At 38.6% G+C, this 21,119-nt stretch overlaps 1 protein-coding gene across 2 annotated transcripts in view; it reads right to left on the bottom strand.

The window, feature by feature from the left end:
• Window positions 1-304: 304 nt before the first annotated feature.
• ajap1 (adherens junctions associated protein 1) overlaps window positions 305-21,119 on the bottom strand; it is a 59,189-nt gene continuing 38,374 nt past the window's right edge. Inside the window, exons 3-6 of one of the 2 annotated variants that reach the window (XM_017305842.1) lie at window positions 10,292-10,379; window positions 9,909-10,166; window positions 7,726-7,853; window positions 305-5,401 (exon numbers count right to left, since the gene is read on the bottom strand). In XM_017305842.1, the coding sequence (XP_017161331.1) occupies window positions 7,781-7,853; window positions 9,909-10,166; window positions 10,292-10,379 (419 nt within the window). In that variant the 3' untranslated portion in view covers window positions 305-5,401; window positions 7,726-7,780. The remainder of the gene's footprint in view (window positions 5,402-7,725; window positions 7,854-9,908; window positions 10,167-10,291; window positions 10,380-21,119) is intronic. The other variant, XM_008413091.2, reaches the window with a different exon arrangement.

Below are 21,119 nucleotides of genomic sequence, written 5' to 3'. Positions count from 1 at the left end.
ACGACCTTCCTCCTGGCTCTGATTGGTTGTTTTTGACCAGTGTATTCCTGCAAATGGCGATAGCAACTCTGGAGTATCTGGAGGATTTCTGCTCACAAATCCTCTGTCACTTACCATACTGTCACGACATAATGACATTTTTATCAAATTTGTAAAAAACATATTGTTTTATAAAGTCCCACTCTCCGGTTTTAAATACATTCACATTGTATAACCAGTGATGTTATTCTAAGCTGTTTAGTGAAGTTATTTCTCTGCTCTTACCACAAGACAAGACAAAAAAAAAAAATATTACCGCACGAGCTCATGTTGTTTTATGTTTTATTAATAGCAACATCAGAGTACTAAATGTACAGAGGACGAATCCAGTGAGAATCGCATTTACAGTGCTTGCAAATACAGAGCTTAGTAGTACAAGAATAACCAAATCATAGTCACCTGGAAATTGAAACGTTTACCAATTACTACAAAAGGAAGAGATGTAGTTCATAAGACACAAAACAAAAGTTATACAACGCTTAGCCGTCACAGAGACAGACTGGAGTCCCTTTTTTTGGAGGTGTATAACGTGTGTGCGTGTGTGTGTGTGCATGAATGTGTGCGTTTATATACTATAGTCATATGTCTTATAGAAAAGTTAACAGAGGTACTCATTGATATATTAAACACAAATATAAAAAGTTTAAGAGTCACAAAGTACAAACTCTTCATTTTTATGGCGACAACACAACTGGAGTCGTTTTCCTTCATCGTAAGTATGAATGAGTTTTTGTCGAGTGTGAATGATCAAAGACACTTTCTACTTTTCTCTCCCATATTAGCTCAACTTCAGCCTCGGATTTTGCCGTCACTAAACGCTCTCAGCATCTCTCTTCCCGTTCCTTCCTGCTTCTCAGATTCCCTTTACATGCCGCTCAGTTCAGATCTGCACTCTGTTGCAAAAGGCATCTTACAGTGCTAGAGGCCTTCTGTGTGAATCAACGGCAGATTTGGGTCACGTTACTTCTCGCCCCCCCTCTCGCCGATGCGTAATGAGAAAATCCGGGGTGCTGCAAACAAAAATGTTTTTCTTTTATATTTCCAAGTCTTTCGCTGTATAGATAAGCACCAGCAGTGCTTTAGCTCTTGTGAGAAAAAATTATAAAAAAACATGACCCAAGAGCAGAGTCAGAGCCCTCTGCTGGGATTACAGTAAGCGCACAGTACGAGATTTTCCTGAAACAAGGAGAAGCGGAGTGAGGAGCTACAGTTTCCTCACAGCTAAGGAATTGATTTGGTGAGATTTACTGTCGCATCAAATATTTCTCTCCTCCTGCAGAGTCTCGCCTCATTGAGCACCCTATTGACTTTGATCAAATTCAAAGCACCACCTTGTCGCTGTCAACGCCACGTGTTTAATACGTTTCTGGGCTCGTCGGACATCAAAAGCCGGATAACAAAGCCGACTCGATTCATCGACTCTCTTCCTCTTACGGTAATGCTCTTTAACGATATGGCAGGGAAAAAAAAAAAAAAAAAAACAGACCTTGGAAATGTTCTGTCAACATTTAGATGTTCAAACAATACATATGTCGATAAGTTCCACTCCATATGTCTTGACACATGCAAACACAAATCACAGGACCTGTAAAATTGTCTTATCCTTCGTCTTGACAGAGCAAACCTCTGCTGGTCGATAGTGTCTTTGTGCTGAGGGGAGCGAAAGAATTCGTAGGCGAGTGAGGTGACGGGAACAGGAGCTGCAAAATATTCATTCTCCGCGCAAAATAAATGCACCTGCTTAGAAAGTGAGATCTGACTGGCGAAGAATTGATTTCATTCCCTCCCTATTTGCAACAAAGAAACCAGCTATCCTTAAGTATTTACTGAAAATAGAAAGTCGTAGGGAAGTAAGTTGTGTAGGCAGACGATAAGAAATGAGTTCATATGTTGCATTTGTGGCGTTATGCTGCAATTGGTCTACACAGGTTGCCTCGCTGAAGCGTCTGTATTTCCATGCTAATCAGACATCCCAGTTATACCACTATCACGACTGGCATTCAAGCATTACAGGTTAAAATGTGCAGGTGATTTTACAAACCAGGAAATATCTTGTAAACTTTGAGGAAAAATAATTTGTTTTCAGACTATGTGTTTTCATTCATTCAGTTAACACTTTTATTTTTACATCATCAGCATCATGTACTTTATTAGTAGATGTATTCAGTACCTATAGAGAAGCTTATGCCAAATTCTGAAATTTCTGGGGCAAGCGTAGCAAAAATAAAAAATAACAAAAAAAGAATGACAGATGGAAGGAACTCAACATAGATCAAGTTTAGTTGGTTTCTTGGCATCGGTTGTTTTTTTTTATTAATATTCATGTGGTGGTGCTCTTTATATTAAATTCCACTTGAAAGTGTTTGAGAAGAGCAAGTCATTGGTTTTCCAGCCAATCCATAAATGCACCAGAACCTGATAAAGCCCCCCCTGTATTCTTACTTTCAGACCTTCCACTTTTCAGCCAGTGAACTATTGCAGCATCTACTGAAGTATTATACTGGTTAGCTAAAGATATCATACAAGTACTGCTCAAAAGTGCAGATAAGAAGCTTGGCACAAGGTTAGTTTTTGTGTTTTTGAAAGAAATACTGTAGATACACATGTAAACAAAGACACTATCCCCGACCTAGCTCGAAGCCTTCCCAACAACAGGAGAGGCCTTGAAAAATAGAACACACCTGTACACAAATAGAAGCAAATATATAGAAAATACATTTACACGTGTGTAATGTACAGTAGGTTTCGCAACCCCTCTGATAGAGAAGGTAAGAGTCTTCATTCAAAAAATATATGTTATGTCAAAGAAGCAACACAGCCTGACGCATTTGAGGCTGACCAGTTATGCGTTATTCGTTTTTTTTTTTGTTGTTTTTTATGTTGTGTTTGGGCCAAAAAGCAGGAGTTTTGCACCACAGTGTTGATCCCAACTCTATTTTTTTTTTTACACCTCGACAAGGGCTCGCGTTTACACGTAAGGCGTTTTCACACATGCACTACAGTCCTGGAATGTTCTAGAAACAACGTGGCAGCATTTCCCCTGAAATTCTTTCAGAGATTTTTCAGGCTGCCTTGAAAACAAAGAAATAAAAATCCGGAAGAACAGCTAGCGAGAAAATGTGCAAACGTAGCAGCGAATATCTCTATTTTACTGATGACCTGTTGTTTTTTTGTTGGGTTTTTTTGCCATTTGCTCCCTCACCTCACAAACAGTTCTTATTTCTTCCTAATTCTTTCTTTACAACAGTGATTGTAGAAAGGTTGATCATTTTTGAAAACATCAATTTCTCCGTATTCTGTCCTGCTTACAGCTTCTCCCATCCTAAACACTTCTAACTATGAGACCAAATCTTCAGAAGGAACTTTTCTATAATGAAGTGAACAGCCACTTTAAAAATAAACATTAAGAATAATATAAAAATAAAAAATATTGGACCGAACTGTGTGTAGAATCCCCAAGCCATCTTCAAACAATCATGTGTGAAAACGGCCTCCTTGAAAGTATTTGCCATGTTTTCTTGGTACATTTTAGGAATTGTGTAGAAGTCTTAAAAATAAAAAAAAAAAAAAAAAAAAATGGACCCATGTGAATTACTGGAAATGAATTTTCCCAACACCCAGTGAAACCGATTAAATCTGTACATATTGCTGTTTGCAGCCCAAAAAAAAAAATGTTTACAATTACAGAATTGTGTTTGTGCTTTGTACAAACCTACAGCACAATTACAGGTAGATTATTAGACAGTTTTCACAAGAGCTTCGTAGCACAAAGGTAATCAGAGCTTGAAGTTTTAATAATAATAAAGTCATTGGTGCTAGGAGGCTCTCGGGAGAGCGCTGCTATTCTTCTCACCACGCAGTTCACTCCACCTGACTTCAGAGACTGTTTCAACCAATTTAGTGGTGGGTAATTGGCTTGTCTTAATCCTTTGACTTTAACAAAACAATCAGGGAGTGTCAGCTTTTTTTTTTAATTGAATTATTTCAGATACGGCTGGATCATTTAGTTCAACACAATCTGTTTAGGTGAAAACTGGTTAAATTTTATTCTCCTTGAACTGCTTTCCTGTTGGTAGAGGACCAGGTGGGTCTATAGAGAGGTGGCCTTTGCAATACATCTGGTAAGGAAACTTGCTGAGGATCATTCTGAGCCTTAGGATTATGTCTCTGTTGCTTCCCGTTCTTCATCCAGAAAACTGGTTCATATATTTTCGGAGATGTTTGAGCCTCTTTTTTTTTCACTTTCCATTTGAATTATACCAAGTATCAGAATTTAGTCTGACTAAATTGCTTAGTAAGAGACTAATTTGTACTTTGCATGAAACCTAGACAGTCCTGAGACGCTATGAATATCCTGTGGAGTTCCCTGCAGTGAGTCTGATTCTCCGTGTTCCAACTATATGAATGTGGTGCTGTTGCATACACCTTCACCACGAAAACCTTCCATATCTGTTTTCATTAACCTCCATGATTAAGAAGCAGTGACGTGAGCATTGGGTTGGCTTGAGCCAGATGCAGATGGGGTCCTTTGTAATAGTTTCGGGTAACAGTGGGGGGGCGTGTAACAGCAGCGGTCCTCCGTTCTCCAGACTTACCACTGTCGGTGCTGCGGCAGACTTTTTTTTGTGTGTTTTTTTTGTTTGTTTTGTGTTTAATTCCTAGGTGTACAAAAATAGACATAACTATTCTGGTTTTAAAATGGGACTTAATACAAATTATGTCTTTAAAGTCAATTGTTCAATAAAGCATAAACCATCTATATATGTTTTGTTGCAACTCTCTTTTTTTGTGATTCGTAGAAATATGTTTTAGACTCCTTTGCAAACCATTTCTCAAAATTACTTCAAAACATTTTCAAACACCCTTGAAGTATTTTCTTTTTTACATTTCTTTAAAAAAAGGACAAAAAAAAGAAAATTAATAAAGGAATAAGAACTGATACAGGTTTAATACAACACACTTTGTTTTAGTCCTTCAGTTATTGTTAAAACTTCCATTTATCCAGGTTGTGGCACATAGTGGCATTATTGGCACATTGTTCAGAAATATATAGTTTGTCTCCCACCCAAAGCAGCTCCTTGGGCTCCTTCATCTTAAGTCAAATATTTTCCATTAGACATCCTCGATGTCCACAGTCTCGTCCCATACGTCCTGTAAATATATCTATATATATTTAGATATATATATCTATGTACTCTCTACCTAAATGAATGCTGTTTTTCGGGAAAGATGGAAGAGCAGCTCCACGGCTGCTCAGCTTGTTATCTCTAGAAAAATAAATATCTTCACAAATGTCCGAGGAGAGATTACACTATTTTACAAAATAAGCTGTTTTTGTGTGTTTCTTGTTTCCAACTGGATCCTGTGGAAATGTAGAGAAAGACAAAAACAATCCAGTTACTCCTCGTTACGAGGCCAAGCAACACAGACATGATTTTTTTTTTCCTAAATTAGCCTACTTTCAACTTGCTTTAGAGGGGAGGGTGGCATTCCAATCTGGCCTGAAAAACATGCAGCTAATTTCCTTTTTCAAAGCCAATTAAAGTAACATGCAGTGTACAAAAAAAAATACAACTAAGGCTAATTGTTAGACAAATAATTTAGGTTTAGGTTTCACAAATGGTGATGTAATATTTTATTCAAAGCCATGCAATCTGGAGCACGCTGTGAAAAGCTGAACTTTATAATGTGTGGCCAGGCAACAACAAATGTCATGACACTCAGTCCTCTCCCTACTTTACCTGCAGGCCATCCGTTTAATTGAAAATCTGGCTCAGTAGTTACCCCCACCAATACTGCAGCGCTAAAGCATGTGTTCAAGGTTTATACACTGAATTTCAAATTCTTGGACATCCTAGCATGAACTGGCCAAGCAAAAGTTTTTGAGTGAGTTGTAATCCTGCTCTTTTTGCAAACAAAGTCTAGGAATGCGAGTGGCAAGGACAGGACAAAGTTTTTGGACGCTTATTTAAAAAGAAATAGGTGTGATCACATGGTGCTGCAAAAGTATTTATAACAGTTGAACTTTTTCCACATTTTATGAAGTCACAACCACAAACTTCAATGTATTTTGTTTCTAAATTAAGACTATTACATTTCCGCCTGGTGTTCTTGGCAAAGGAGCTCAGGGTCAGTCAGAATGAATGAAGAGCAACTCGCAAGATCAATTTTCAAGACATGCCACAGATGTTTAAGTGGATTTAGAGTTGCACCTTAATTGTACTTTAAAACAAGAATATGTTTCAATCTAAACCGTTCTGCTGCATCTCTAACCCTTTCATGCATGAGTCATGATCCTTTGTGTCAGGATTTTTTTTCATTTTGTTTTTATTTTCTTAAGGCATAGAAAAAAAGTAGGGAAAAAAAAATTGTAATTAATTTTTTTTTTCTTTTTTTTGGTGATCAATTGTAATTTTCTCCAAATACAAAGTTGTTATTTGAAAAATGCATTAGCAGTATTGTTCTTTAGGGGTTATCTGATGTCAATTTTTTTTTTTACCTGCAAGAGTCATCTAAAGTAGAAGGAGGGATAGGGTCTGTCGGCCATATTGGATTTAGCAAAAATAATTTCTTGCATTTGCAGCTGATGGCGAGTAATTTATAGTGTATTTTATGATGCATTAGTGTTCACTTCTGTGGTCTGTGTGCATTTATAACATAAAAATCCACAAGAAAGTGTCATTTAGACAGCTGTCCACTGTAGTGACCACTATGCATGAAAGAGCTAGATATTTGTTGTGGGTTACTGTCCTGCCAGAACGACACTTCAAACTCAGTCTCAAATCTTTTATGGCCGCTAAAAGAGTCATCCTTTTACAGTGTCTTTAAAAATGATCCGTCCCCTTGGAAATTTCACCATTGTACATTTACACATCAATTATGATTAGCAAAATTTGCCCTTTTTTTTGACAAAGAAATTACAAAATTCCTTTTTTTTGTTTCGTTCCCATGACTCATACATTTCAGTAAACTTTTCTCTGATTTGCTTGTTGTGTTCTTTTGTCTGCATGTTGTAACGTAGCCAAGAAAAGGGAAGGACATTCCAGACACCTCTGTCTTTATACAGCAATCGCTTGAGAGACAGTCATTGAACTTAGGAGATGTTAATTCCACTCACTGCGAGTCTACTAACACCGATTCTCTGGATCTTTGTCGACTTAGGTCAGTCAGTCACTTTAAAGGGGGTGAATATTAATGCAATCACTTTGTTCATTTTGTGAGAATTGGTTTTCACTTTCACATAAATCTTTCTGCTTTGTCCTGTCAAAGAAGCCAGACTATGTTGATCATGATTTCTATAAGTAATAAAAGAGTAAAAAGGGGTGAATCCTTTTTGGGGGGCACTGTACTGTAAGTGTTGCTTTGTGATGGTCTAAAACATAAAATCCAGATAGAATACACAAAGGTTTGTGGCTATGAATAAACAAAATGTGAGCAAATTCAAAGGTTGTGGAATTCACAAGAATTGCAGTAAGGCCCAAACGACTACCTCATTTCTGAGATGCTGCTATGAACTGATTTTCCTTCCACACAGGATATGGGAAAAATCCACAATTATGTCACAAATAACAAACATATGCCAAGTTCCTCTCAATTCCCAAAGTGGGGCAGCATTACCAAAAGGGACTGAGGCGGCTGAAGCCCGCTCCACAGTTTGTAGAGGAGGTAACATGGAAAAGTACCCACCAGAGTCCGGATTCATGAAGTCTTTCCCAGTAAACGAGTGAAAGCCTATAGCTCGTCAACAAGAGATCTCGAACCATTTCTCTGACACAAAGGCCACAGGAATCAGTTGTCTTTCGGTGGGGGAGGGCCTGTTGGGTAAAACGAAGGCAGTTAGGTCATTAAGCAAATTGACTTTGAAGTGAATGAAACACCGAGCTAAGGCATGTTTTTTTGCCCCAGAGATTTTATTAGCGTGTGCCCGCTAAGGTCTAATCATGCCCCTAGTTAGCCTTCAACGTCCCTGTCGACAGCATAATGTTGTCACAGTCGGATACTAAAAAAAGCTGCTTGACTCATCAGAAGTGTTTCTGTTACATCTGTAAAATAAAGCGATAAAAACGCTTCCAGTGACCTGCGATTGTTAAATATAGACACTAAATTAATCATTTTCATCGTCACTGCTGATGTATGGCTGTTAATTTGTCATCACTGTTGGTCTTTTACCTCACAACATCACCCGGTCTATAAAACCTGTCAGTGTAAGACCAAGCACTGTCCACGTAATGAGAGAATCATCAATAAAGACACAAAAATGTAAATTATTTTATCAGTTTCTTGGGTGTAAAGTTATATAAGTGTGTTAACCTGTTTGTAAAGAATTTACATGGTTATTTGGAAAACAGTCAGAAAAATGGAAGCTTATATTTGCCCTAAATCTATAAACCAAAATAATGTTTTCCTTCCCATCAATCTGACTAAGTGTGGTTGAGTCACTTTCTTCGAGTCATTTTCTGATTCATGAAGATCAACGCACATCTACTTTATTTGCATAGAATGCACTGTAATATTTGCCATTTAGAAACTAGGATAAGAGAAATGAGCTGGTGTTACAGCATTTCTATGAAAACAGGAAATCGTGCATTAATAATAAATAGTTCGTGTCAAAAACAATCTGCTCTACCCTACTTGAAGAATTGAGCTTTACTGAAGAATTGATTAATTTACTTTATTTTGTAGGAATTGGTAAAATTCCAATAGTAAGTTCAATAATTTTGCTTGGATTTTGTACGTTTTTTCCTTAAAGATCTTCTTCACTTTAGACTGAGATTATATCCATCCATCCATTTTCTTKCACCCTTGTCCCTCAGTGGGGTCAGGAGCGTTGCTGGTGCCCATCTCCAGCTAACGTTTCGGGCGAGAGGCGGGGTTCACCCTGGACAGGTCACCAGTCTGTCGCAGGGCAACACACAGACACACAGGACACACAACCATGCACACACACACTCACACCTAGGGACAATTTGGAGAGGTCAATTAATCTGACAGTCATGTTTTTTGGACTGTGGGAGAAAACCGGAGTACCCGGAGAAAACCACGCATGCACAGGGAGAACATGCAAACTCCATACAGAAAGACCGGGGCCGGGACTCAAACCCAGAACCTTCTTGCTGCAAGGCAACAGCTCTACCAACTGCGCCACCGTGCAGCCCACTGAGATTATACTGGCTACTAAAATTCAAGATTGATTTATTTCCCATTTTACAGGGCACTGTACTCTCATTACATTTTAGAAATCACACGCCAACTGTTGTGATGTGTTGTGGTAATGGAGAACCCAAATGCAGCAAGGCAGATTCAATGAGTACTTTTGAAGTTTTTATTAAAACGGAAAGCGAAGAACTTCCAAAAAATAAATAAATCACAGGGGGCCAGAGCAGAACAAAAAAACACAAAAACCTGGAAGAATAGCCAGTAGGATAAATCAGAGGACAAAAAGGGGATTTAACAGGAGGAACCAACAAGAAGTGACTGAGAATAAGTTGCATATAAACCGAGCAGCTTGATTATTGAACAGGGAACAGATGACTAATCAGAAATGGGTTGCAGGTATGAGGAGAAAGAGAGAGAAAATGGAACAGGGGCGAGGGAGAGTACACAAACTGGGTAACTAGGGAGATGAACACAAATAGCTAGACATAGCAAACTAAAATAACTAAGGACTGAACTAATGTAAAACAGAAACAAGGCTGGTCTAATCAAATAAAGAAACAATATAATGAAACTAGAATCAAAAAATCAAAACAACCCAGGTCCTGACACCAACAACACAAGTGATTATATATTTTTAAGTGCGTTCAATATTATTTCTGGTAAGCAGAAAAGTTATTTCCCTCTTTCACTTGGTCATTTTTCCACAATCGTACCTGTTTCCATTGTAAGCCGTCTTGTACACAGGTGTCTGCTGGATCATCTCGTCAGTGTAGATGGGGACGGCAGTCCGTACGCACTCATGCGAGCACTGCAGGCTGTCGTTGTAGGCAGTGAAGATGTCCACCTTGCTGGGCACGCGGGCCGGCGTGAAGTCTGTCAGGTTCTGGCAGCTTTCCTCCTGCTGGTGGATCTTTCTCTGATGGCTATTGTGGCGGCCATTTCCAGACTGCGCACAGCTACAAAAACACGCACCAAAGACAAGAAACAAACATAAAATCATACCTCGCACCTATGACTAAGCGAGTGAGATTCTCTAAAACAGAAGCGGAGCTGCTGACAAGGTGCTGAGAGTGAAGAGTAAAGGAATCTTTCCTACCAGTTTTTAAGGACGAGTGTTGTGATCAAGGCTGCGATCACCATGATGAGAGACACAGTGATTGTGATAATCTGGTGAACTGCCAAACCTGCAAGAAAAAACATGAAGAAATCACACTGATGTTCAGAGAAAATGTTTAAAGTTGTGTACACTACACCTTAGAGTTTAAAGGCTGCTTACTGAAAAAGTGGAGGACTCTTCTAGTCCTTCCAGATAGCTGTAAAATCAGTATAATCTCATAAAAAAAATGTAACTCAAAAATCAGTTTTCCAACAGGTGCTCCACATCCTGAGCACCGTCATGCTGTAACATTTGCACACCTCAAAGCAAGCAGGTTTTGCCCGAAGGCTTTCATTTAAGCTTTGAGTAGAAGCAAATTTTTTGATCCGATGTATCAAATGAAATATCTGATGAAAAGCCTAGGCTGAAAGGTAATCTGAGTTCTTTGAAAAGGGTGACAGATTGAGGAGACGGCAAAGAAACAAAAATAATTGATCTTTTGGGAGTTTGAGGAAGACAACAGTGGTTTCTTATCTAAAGAACAAGGCAAAACATTATGGAAAATATGGTTTCACGTTCAGCAACAAAACTTGATTTTGATCAAATCATACGGATTAAGGTTCTGTTCTGTATTCCTCTATACACACCAGGTTCATGTCATACAGTTATTTGCTTTGTTTCCCAAGAGCTGTTTGGGTCACATTCAGTTTCTTCTTAAGAGTCATCTTTCTACAAAATGTACTACTATCAAGGTTATAATATCAAAAGACTGATCCTTTATAGAACTGAAATAAAGGGGATGTGTTTGTGAAGTAAAAAAAAATAAAGTCCCTAATTTGTACGGCCTCCACGTAAACATATGAAACACTGGATTAAAATCACTTGTACCCTTCTCATTAACCAATGGAGAAATCATTAATAAACAGTCCAACTCCAAATAATTAGGGTTTAGAAGGTCTAATTCCCATCACCATGATCTTTAGTTTCCTTCAGATTAAAAGTTGGGTTCTGTCTGGGTCATTCCAAAGCAATTTTAGTTTTTCTAGTAAGAAAGAAATACTTTGGTAAAAAATAAATATTTTTTAAATTTACATATGGCACGGATGTTAATAGAGATCTCAATGATTTGGCAGGACATTGACGGCGCATTCACACTAGATATTTTTAGTCTGCTTTAATCAAGCTCTAGTAGTTCCTTTGCCTAGAAAACCTTTGCCTAGTTTGCTTGGGGAGGTGTGAAAGCACAAGTGAACTCTGATACGGATCAGAGTTCACAAGTGATCAGACCTGGGTTATTAAGCGCAACAAAACCTAGGACTGCCTAAAAACCTAGGTCTGCCTAAAAACCTAGGTTTCGGTTTGCGTTACTTGAATTCTATCATGGTTCAAATGCGTATGTGAACACCAAGTGGACCACAGACTGCTTCAAAACCACAATGCACAGGGCATTCTGGGTATATTTACCCAGAATATAGAAGAAGAAGCTTGTGATCTTTTACCAAACGCAAAACAGAAATCCTACCACTGCTAAAATCTGATGCCATTTTTTGTTTACAAATTGTGCTCATGTCTTCTTTGGAGGTTTCTTGTGTCTTGATGCAGCACAACCACAGGCGAGGGGGGAAAACGTTTTTTTAAAAGGGTTTGTTTGATCCCTGGACGTCAACAATTGTGTCAGTCAAAACGTCCTACCAGCTGTTCAACTGGTAAAGGTCAGATCCTAGAATCACCCTGAGACTAAACTAATCCAGATCTAATCAAATGTGCAAGTCCAGAGGCCACACCTGTGACTTAGCACCTAGTAAAATAAGAGAGACAGTTCAGTTATCTTGATTCATATGCACCAGTCAATGGCATTTTAAATTATGTTTATCATAAAGGTTCCTTATTTTACTATCTGAAGGTCAGCAGAATCAGATGTTGAACTTTCTCTACTATGTAGAGAAAGAAATAAAATGCTTATTGTTTACGCTGTCAATGCTCAGCTCCAAAGGATTACACAACCCAGATTATAGATCTGTACCAGACAGCAAAAAGTCATAAAATTAGTTATAATTTTACCTTTTTCTTTTTCCAAACAGCATGGGGACATTTAAAAAAGCAACATCCTTTTTTTTTTCTATTTTCATACTGAAGTGAGATCTCTCTCCTTTTTTTTATCAAAGCCACAAACACAACTGTGTAGGACGTGTTTAAAGGGAGGTTTAGTTCAGGACCACTGCACTGTACTTTAAGGTGCATTTGTGTGGGTGAGTGATAGAGCATGAGAGCAAATAGGGCAGAATGACACACTGCAGCAGGTGACATACTGCAAAATATATAAATAAAAAGAAAAGCAGTTATGATGAAAATGCCCATGTGGGCCATATACATCTCACCTCTCCATCAGCCAGCTGCCTAGCTGTTGATCCAAGCCAATTTGTCTTCTGAAAACGCTCAAAAGGAAGTGCTACTCTTTGGTTTTGGAAAAGAAAACAACCTCTCCCCAGCGTCCCTGCTGCCTGGACAGCCCCCCACCCCCTCTCACAGATAGCAACCCTCTGTGAGCATGAGTTTGGGGGGGAAAAAAATCAGACCAGGTCAAGCTTAGATTAACATCTCCGGCTGGGTCCAGGAAGTCTCACCTTCCCAGCGCGATCAAATCCCTCGCCATGACAAATGCACATTTAGTTCTCTGGCGCGGCATTTGCATTTCCAGCTACCCACTCATCTCTGCCCTCCGTCTCCCTCTCTCTCTCTCTCTCTGTGTCCGTGTGATGATGGAGCTGGAGGAATTTGGCTACAAATGAGCATCTGTTTCTCTGAACTCAATCAAAAGTCGAGGTGTCCACCGATGGGAATCCTGTTTGCGTTCCACTGATGTAAAATTGAAAAGGCAAAACCTTCCAGATGGTGGATTTTAAATCAAAAGCTGCACTTAGTAGATTTTTCCCTGTAAAACAGTAACTGATTAAAACACGTTATAAGGGTAAATTAGTTTCTGCTCCCAGCTTCCAGTGGAAGCTACTCTATTAATTTTGATAAGAGGATACTGACTGACACAGCTGGTAAACAAGAACATTTTGTGTGCAGTTTAGTCAGGGTACTTAAGTCGGAGTAGCTCATTAAGAGTTACATCAGGATGCCATTTGGGGCCAAAATATGTATACAATCTCTGCATATTCCCTTAATGAAACAAATGAAGCTGAAAATATAAGTCTAAGCCACACAAACACAACGTCAGACCTCTCATAACCCAATTTGCTAAGCAGCAATATTTAAAAGTTCTTAGAGAGCACAGCGGTCACAAATCTAAGTCAAGAGGCCAGCTCTGTTTTCACCCATGGCTGCCAGTTGGAAGGAGCAAAATTTGGCTCGTGGATATAAAAGTAATTTTGTCCTAGCAGGGATTTGGAGAAATAACCTTTGGCATCCACCTTACTTTAAAAATACCTGGTAAGGTGTTTTTGGGTCAAATTACAGTCAAAACATAGCTTTGCAGTGATGGTTGTCACGATTCTGGGGTGTTTGGATTTTGGGATTCGTCTCTGTATTTAGATTGATTATTTGTTTCTCGTGTTCCATGTGTATTCCAACAGCCGTGTTTTTCCCCACTTTCTCTTATCAGCTTTAGTTACTTGCCTTCCCTCACAGCTGCACCTAGTTTCTAATCAACCACCTGCTCCTTGATCATTAATCAACCTCACGATGTCTCTCAGCCAAAATGAATAGTTTTTGGTTCATCAGTGTGGAGATTTATCCGTTCTCCATGCTGAGTTCTTCTTGTATGAGGTTACAGAAGAGTCAGTGAGTTGAATTAATGAATTCCACTTATTAATACCAAAATGCAGCTGGACCTTTATGACCTGCCACCTTTAAGAGCCAACAGTCAAAATGGCATTTGAGAACATTTTCCCACTCCCACTGTTAGCCTCTCTCTAAGCTACACTCCAAAGAGGGCGTTCCCTAGTTCCTAGTATCCTGTAATCTTAGCTTTGAGGGCGTTTCCCAACATGTAATTTCTTTTAGATTTAGCTTAGCTTTAGCTTAGCAACTAGCTAACAGAGACAGAAGAAAAACACAGGATTATTTGTTCTCAACATCAACCACACCCCCACACTGAGATAGGAATTTTGGTTGCCACCTCTCTCTGAGTCGCTCTGATTCAAGACGTACAGATCAATGAACCACATCTGAGAATCAGACATTTTTCTTCTAGAAATCTGTGATCAGCAAATCAAATCCCAAAAAGGAATCGGTTTTATTTTCTGTTCAATAAAAGCTACACAGGTATAACTTTCCATTATTCTCTAGCCTGCAAAATGCCTTAAACAACAGTATGTACGCTTAGGCACTTTCTCCTACTTTATACGTTAGAAAAATACAATCTAAATCAGTTGAAACAGGAATGAGCAGGTCAGGTCGCGGTTGCATGTCTATGACAAAGTCAGGCAGCATCACTATTGAAAGAGACTGAACTCAAGGTGTTAAATCTCCCCTGCTTTAAACATGGAAGTGAATTCTGCTTGCATAAATAGAGTACTGTTTAGGCAATTTAAACTTTTCAAAGACTTATTAAATAGGACTTCACTTCATACTTGGTTATTTTTTAAGTAAAACAATTCAAGCATGAAAAGAATCCTCCGTTAAAGAGATGAAACACAGTTGCAACTGGTAGGAGGCTAATAATAAATACAAAAAATAAAAAGTCAATTTTTTAAAAACAATCTGGCCTCAAACTACAAGCCAGCCAGATCCTCTGTGTTGTTCAGATGATATAAGTAAATAAATAGCTGCGTTTCAGCTGCTTATTACTGTCGGCTTGCTGCAAAGACAAATGCGTTTAATTTCTATTGTTGTATTTCCTAAACATTGCAAACAAACTCCCGCCTCAAGAGGAAAACACTTCATTTTTACTGTAAATTTGCCTGTTTAGTCCAGATTGGCATTTTAAAAAAGTTGTTTTTAAATTCCCTCCAAACAAACTGTATTACTGATAGATATTTTGGTATAAACCCCATTAGTTTAAAAAATGCCAAGATACAACATTTTTAAATGCCAAGAACAAAACTTTCTACATTTTTCCTCGCAACTGCTGCTTGTTTGGAGTGCTATCACATGAAAGCTGCCCAGTATGAGCAGGAGGCTCATACTGGGTGTGCTGGTCCGTACACATGAGACGGAAAGTATGAGTAAGTTGGTCAGAAGCTGAGTGAGGATTTAAAAGTTTTCAGATTACGTTAGAGGGGATGTTATTTCCTCCCTTTGGCTCAACTGATATTTCGTTTGCATTCCCGCTGTACGTGAAGGTTCATTATCACACCCATTGACACCAGCGTTACCAGAATTTGCCTGTTTGGTCCAGATTTCACATTTGCCCAAATAAACTGCACTTCAAAAAACAGCTGTTTTATTTCTGAGGTTCTGCCAAAACTAAAAATGTAAGTCATATTTTTTTTAAGTAACATGGCACAATACTCTCAAAAAGGAGTTACATTTGTAAAAGTAATAAATGATGAAAGCTTGCAGCTTGTCCGTCAAAACTCAATGGCTCAAGAATGGACATGAGGTAAAAAGGAGGGATTATATGTTTTTTACTCAGTATTTGGTTTGTGCCAATAGGAAAACTTCCAAATCCTCTCCGCCAATGCTAAACAATAAATTCCTTGACCGACTTGTTTATTGTTGTAGAATGAATTAGATGTTTTAGGCTGAAGAAGCTAGACAGATTGAGAATTGGAAAACGTATCTATTCAACAAACAGTGGCCTCAGTGATGCGTGACAGTCAGCCACAACAGCTGGTTGTGCTTGGTCACACAGTGATGTGGGACGTCACCCCATTCCTCAAACAGCATCTGTTGCAAGTCAGCCAATGTGACTGTGTTTGTCACATTCAAATTCATCCATAATCGTTAAATGGGGCTCAGGTGAAAACAGCAGGCAGGCTGAGTCACGAACGTCACATGACACCTGATTCAGAAAACTGAGGTACTGAGGAAAACTATGAGATCCGAACCAAAAAACTAAAACAGGACACAATAAGCAAGTCAAAAATGACACAGAACTAAGTCACAAAAGAACATATGTGTTCAGCTCGCTGTAATGGTAGTAATCTATTACTGAGAAGATTTCATAACTGCAGTTCCTCTTTCCATCCTAACAAACTGTATTACTGACACTTATTTTGGTATAAACCCCATTGGTCTTAAACATGTCAAGCTACAGCTTTTGTATAGAATAAATGTTAGGATTTTTGTTAAAATGGTAATGTTAACTAACCATAAGTTCAAACTGTTATTTTCTGTAAACAAAGGCAGCATTCAGTGTGATACCACTGTTTAAAACAGTAAGTATTAATCTATGCTGTTGTATTGTTTACAGTACCCGGCTCTACGTGTGGAATAAAACTGGTGTGGAACATTTTCTTAAATGTCGTACTCAGATATTATCTTGAACAGGAAGTCGTCGTGTGGTGATTCTTGTGGCTTGAGAAAAAAAATAACTTGATTTCACACAAAGATTTAAAGTAGAATTAAAATTAATCTAATTGCTTTTACTTGCACAGACTGTTACTGTTGAAATAACATACTGTCTACTACAGGCTGTTACATTGTCAATAATGCTCTTTATGTCATATTTTTTGGGTATATTTTGATTTTGAATCCAAGCAAAAACACAGAATTAAGCACTTCATACACCTTAGAAACTCTAGTCTTAAAAGCATTAAGAGTAATGGGTAGGTGGTATTCCCTTCATTAACGCTGTGCTGATTTTATTTTTCGGTTTCCACACCATGACTGTCTCTTTTGTTCCAACAGTAATTATTTATAAACATATACAATTTTATTTTTGTGTAAACAATGGAAAAGTCTAGAATCTCATTTTCAGCCAGATTGAAGCCTTTGTGCAGCAGAAGGTGAAGGTCAGAGAGGCCGCGCTGGAAAAGTGGTAATTAAAGCACTTTCTGTTGCATCGCTTCGAAAGGTCTTTAAACCGCAGGACTGGTTTGACAAAAAAATAATTGTGGTTTCTAAATCACAAAGTTTATAACCCCAGTACACATGCATGCCGGCATGTGTCTGCTATTAATTAAATCGAGAATAAAATTTCTTGGAAATGAGAAATAATGTTCTCGTTAAATAGATATCGAATCAGTGGGCATGCATGTATGAGTTACTGCTGCATGTACATGCTGAACTGTCTCAGTATCAGTCATTCTCTGCATGAAGCCAACAGTGCTCACTGCCACTCACACTTAAAATCGCACAAACTGGATTTACGAAAATAAATTAATTTAATGGAAACATGGCAATTTCGAAAAAACAAAAAAATTTTGAAAACAAAAGTGTTTTTAGGTGTTTCAAAATTAACGTATCTTGCACAGCTGCAATGAAAAAACCTTTTTCACATCACGAGTCATGCTATAAAATACCGGATATTACTACTCACCGAAAAGACGAAGAAGATGACGGGAAGTGGTAGGAGGATGGTGGCGCAGTGGGCTTTTAATTGCGAGAACAAACTTAATGACATGCAATTTTAAATGCATTTCTTATGGAAACGCTGCAAAATTGCGAAATTGTGTTCTGTGACTTGAGCGGAATATCAACAGTGTTGCGAACATTTGTAATGAGCACGTGGCTACCGTTTGCTTAAAAAGCTCCTGAAAAATGCAAGGATTTTATTTCACTATTGAGAGTTGCAGCTCAAAGAGCCTGAACCTCTTCACTGCCTCAAACCATAGAGCACATTTGCAAAAGAATATTCAGTCCACGCTAATGTGCTGCACAACCTCACCAGGATTGCCTCAACGCCCTCCTTCCTGCAACCTGGCGCCTTTTCTGGACGGTGGAGGAAGACTTCCGTCAAAGGTTGCTCGCTGATAGCCCAGAATTTCCAATTAACATTAATGTCAAAGTGTCAATCAAGGCTGATTTCCACTGAGTAACCAAGCAATCTAAAACACTCATTGCCAAAAGCAGCAGCAGCGAGAGAGAGGCACAAGGCAGAAAGAGAAGGGAAGATCAGATACAATTACTCTAAATGCCTTTTCATTCAGTGTCAAAGGCATTGCTGTATAATTCAGGCAGCCTGCGCTGCGAAATGGTGAAATGGCAGAAAACGGGACAGCCATGGTATATTGCCTCAATGATAGCCCCCATAAAGGGAGATACACTCATCTTGAGTCTGCATTAGAAACAGCGGGGGAACACTCAAGAGCTCATCACACAGCAGACAAATGAGAATAACAGCAATTTTAAGAGGGATGAGAAGTGCCACTGCTTCTAATGCTGCTTCAAACAGCCACCCTGTGCTGTCAGGATGGCGAAAGGAATTATTTATTTTTTTTATATAAAAAAAAAAAAAAACTTGAACCAGTAGGAGGAACAAATTGAGCAACTGGAGAGTTTCTGATTTTATCTCCTTCCAAAACCCCATTTTATAAATCTAAAGAAAACCCTCGTAATATAACATATTCTCAACGCTGTGCTATCAGAGTGACATAAACAAAATCTCCAGAGATTCTCATTCGACATCTGTAAGTTTTTGTCTATGAGGCAGATGTGCCAGAAAGAAGGAGTCAGAAACTGAAAGTGAAGCGACATCTGCTCGGCGCGGCCTGTCCGTCTCCTCTTGGCGGAGTCGTCTGTAAATCAGGGACAGAGTGTTTGACTTTGCACGGCTGTCACCGGGCATCAGCATTTAAGTCCAGATTTAACGCTTGAGAAAAAGATTCATTTTACCCACGTTATCGTGAGTCAATACCAAGAGCTATGGCAATTTTATTGGATTGCCATGGTAACTGTTGGGAAAAGTGGTTTCTCTCCGTCTCCATGTGTCTTTCGCTGTTGAAGAGGCTGTACTGTACGCCTCTACGGGTCTACCTGAGGTCAAAATGCTGCTTTACAATGTTCACACAGCCAGCTTTCTTAGAAATTGATTTATGAAACACTTAACATATTTTACATGCACAAAAAAAACAAAACTGCAGGGTTACTTCAATATTTCAAATACCAGGTTTATGCTGCTGGGATTAAAGTTGGGCAGATTTGACATTTAGTCATAAGCTGTGACCCATTTTGATGGGTGAGAAAACAGAAGAAAAAAGCCTCCTCATCCCTCACAGACTGCCTTTTTCTGTCAAATTTTCCTGAGCCACGTTTACAACATGAACTAAAACATTAAATGTCTTATTTTACATTATTTCAACGAACAGAAAAAGTATGTTCACCTTAGACAGCATTAGTGTTTTATCAATGCTAATGCTAGCTAATGCTAACGATTATGTCAAGATAATCAGGCTGAGATGATAATCTAAGTTTTCATAGAAGTTAGTTTTTCTGGTAACACTTTATTTGAAGGGGTGTGCATAAGACTGACATGACACTGTCATAAACATGACACAACACCTGTCATGAACATGAAGGAGTTTTTATGAATGTTTGACAGTTGTCATGAAGTGTCATTTGGTAAATAATGACACTTTTAATCCAAAGTTACTCTAAAAGTTGCATTGAAAGTCAATTAAAAATAATTTACAAAATCATGCAAAGTTGGTACTTTAATGGACTTTTAATGCAACTTTGCATTAAAAGTGTCATTATTTACCGAATGACACTTCATGACAACTGTCATAAACATTCATAAAGACTTTATGTTTATGACAGTGTCATGTCAGTCTTATGCACACCCCTTCAAATAAAGTGTTACCTTTTTTCTTTCAGCAGTGTTAAATTAATAGTTCAATTTTTGACTTTTAATGAAAAAAATGTTTTAATTTTAGGGTTTCACAGTTGGTGTCTACTTTACTTTACGAAGGATGTTTTCACACCTGACAGTCCGATAGACTCGGCTTGATCAGGGACCAACATTGCAACATGTGTCACATTTTCAGCTGGTGCTGTCAAATGAACAAAATCCTTTAAAGAATCTGTTTACCCCTTCACTTGTGGTGACACCGTATCAATACACAATTAAACAATAAGAAAACAAATTACGAAGGCATGAGTGCAATTCCTTTCTTTAGAAAATGCAAACAAAACTGGAGGAGCATCAGATTTGATCAGTTATAGGATTTCTCTTCAGCAAAAGACCACGAGCCATTACTAGCACTAGACTCACACGTTTCCTGCTTTTGGAGCGGTCTCCGTTCTGCTTGGCATTCTCATGCACAGTCGAACCACGCCAGAGTTCACTTCAACCAAGCCGAGGTTTTCAGGTGGACCAGAGTTCACTTTGTTTTGGTTTGTGTCAGAGTTTGATTGTACATTCACACCTCTCCAAACGAACAGGCAAACAAGCCAGAGTTTGATTAAAGCGGACCAAAGAGGGCTGGTGTGAATCTACCCTTAAACTTTACCTGTGAATCTATTCTGTCATTTATCAACATTTCAGGCTGATGATCAATTTAGTCCACCATTTTCAAATATAACCAGGTGCCCTAGGTGGTATTGGAAGATATACACTTAGCGCAATATGAGACCCTCACTACCAACCAAGCATTATTCAAAGGCCGTTGCTTAGCTGAGTACTGTGACCGTGTTCATAGATTTTTTTTTTTTTTTTTACCACAGTGTACTTTACTTCTAATGAAATTCAGGCTTTATAGACTCCCAGGAACAATATCAAGGTCTTACTTGCGCTGAAAAAATCTGTAATATTTAATCTCCCATTCCACAGACCATCTAACAAGACCTAAGTTATCAGCAGCGGTTTGCTGACTGGAGTTTTAATCATTTCATATCCATAATGGAGCCGACAGCTCCATCTGCGTGGAGTAGAGGGGAGCCGGAGTTACAAGCAGCACAAACGGAGAACAATCAGCGAGCATCTGGAACCACCGCACTA

This window comes from Poecilia reticulata, linkage group LG7 (genome assembly GCF_000633615.1).
Source record: "Poecilia reticulata strain Guanapo linkage group LG7, Guppy_female_1.0+MT, whole genome shotgun sequence".
Classification (NCBI taxonomy): domain Eukaryota; kingdom Metazoa; phylum Chordata; class Actinopteri; order Cyprinodontiformes; family Poeciliidae; genus Poecilia; species Poecilia reticulata.
Note: the sequence above shows the minus strand (reverse complement) of the source record. Positions and strands in the feature narration are given on the sequence as shown.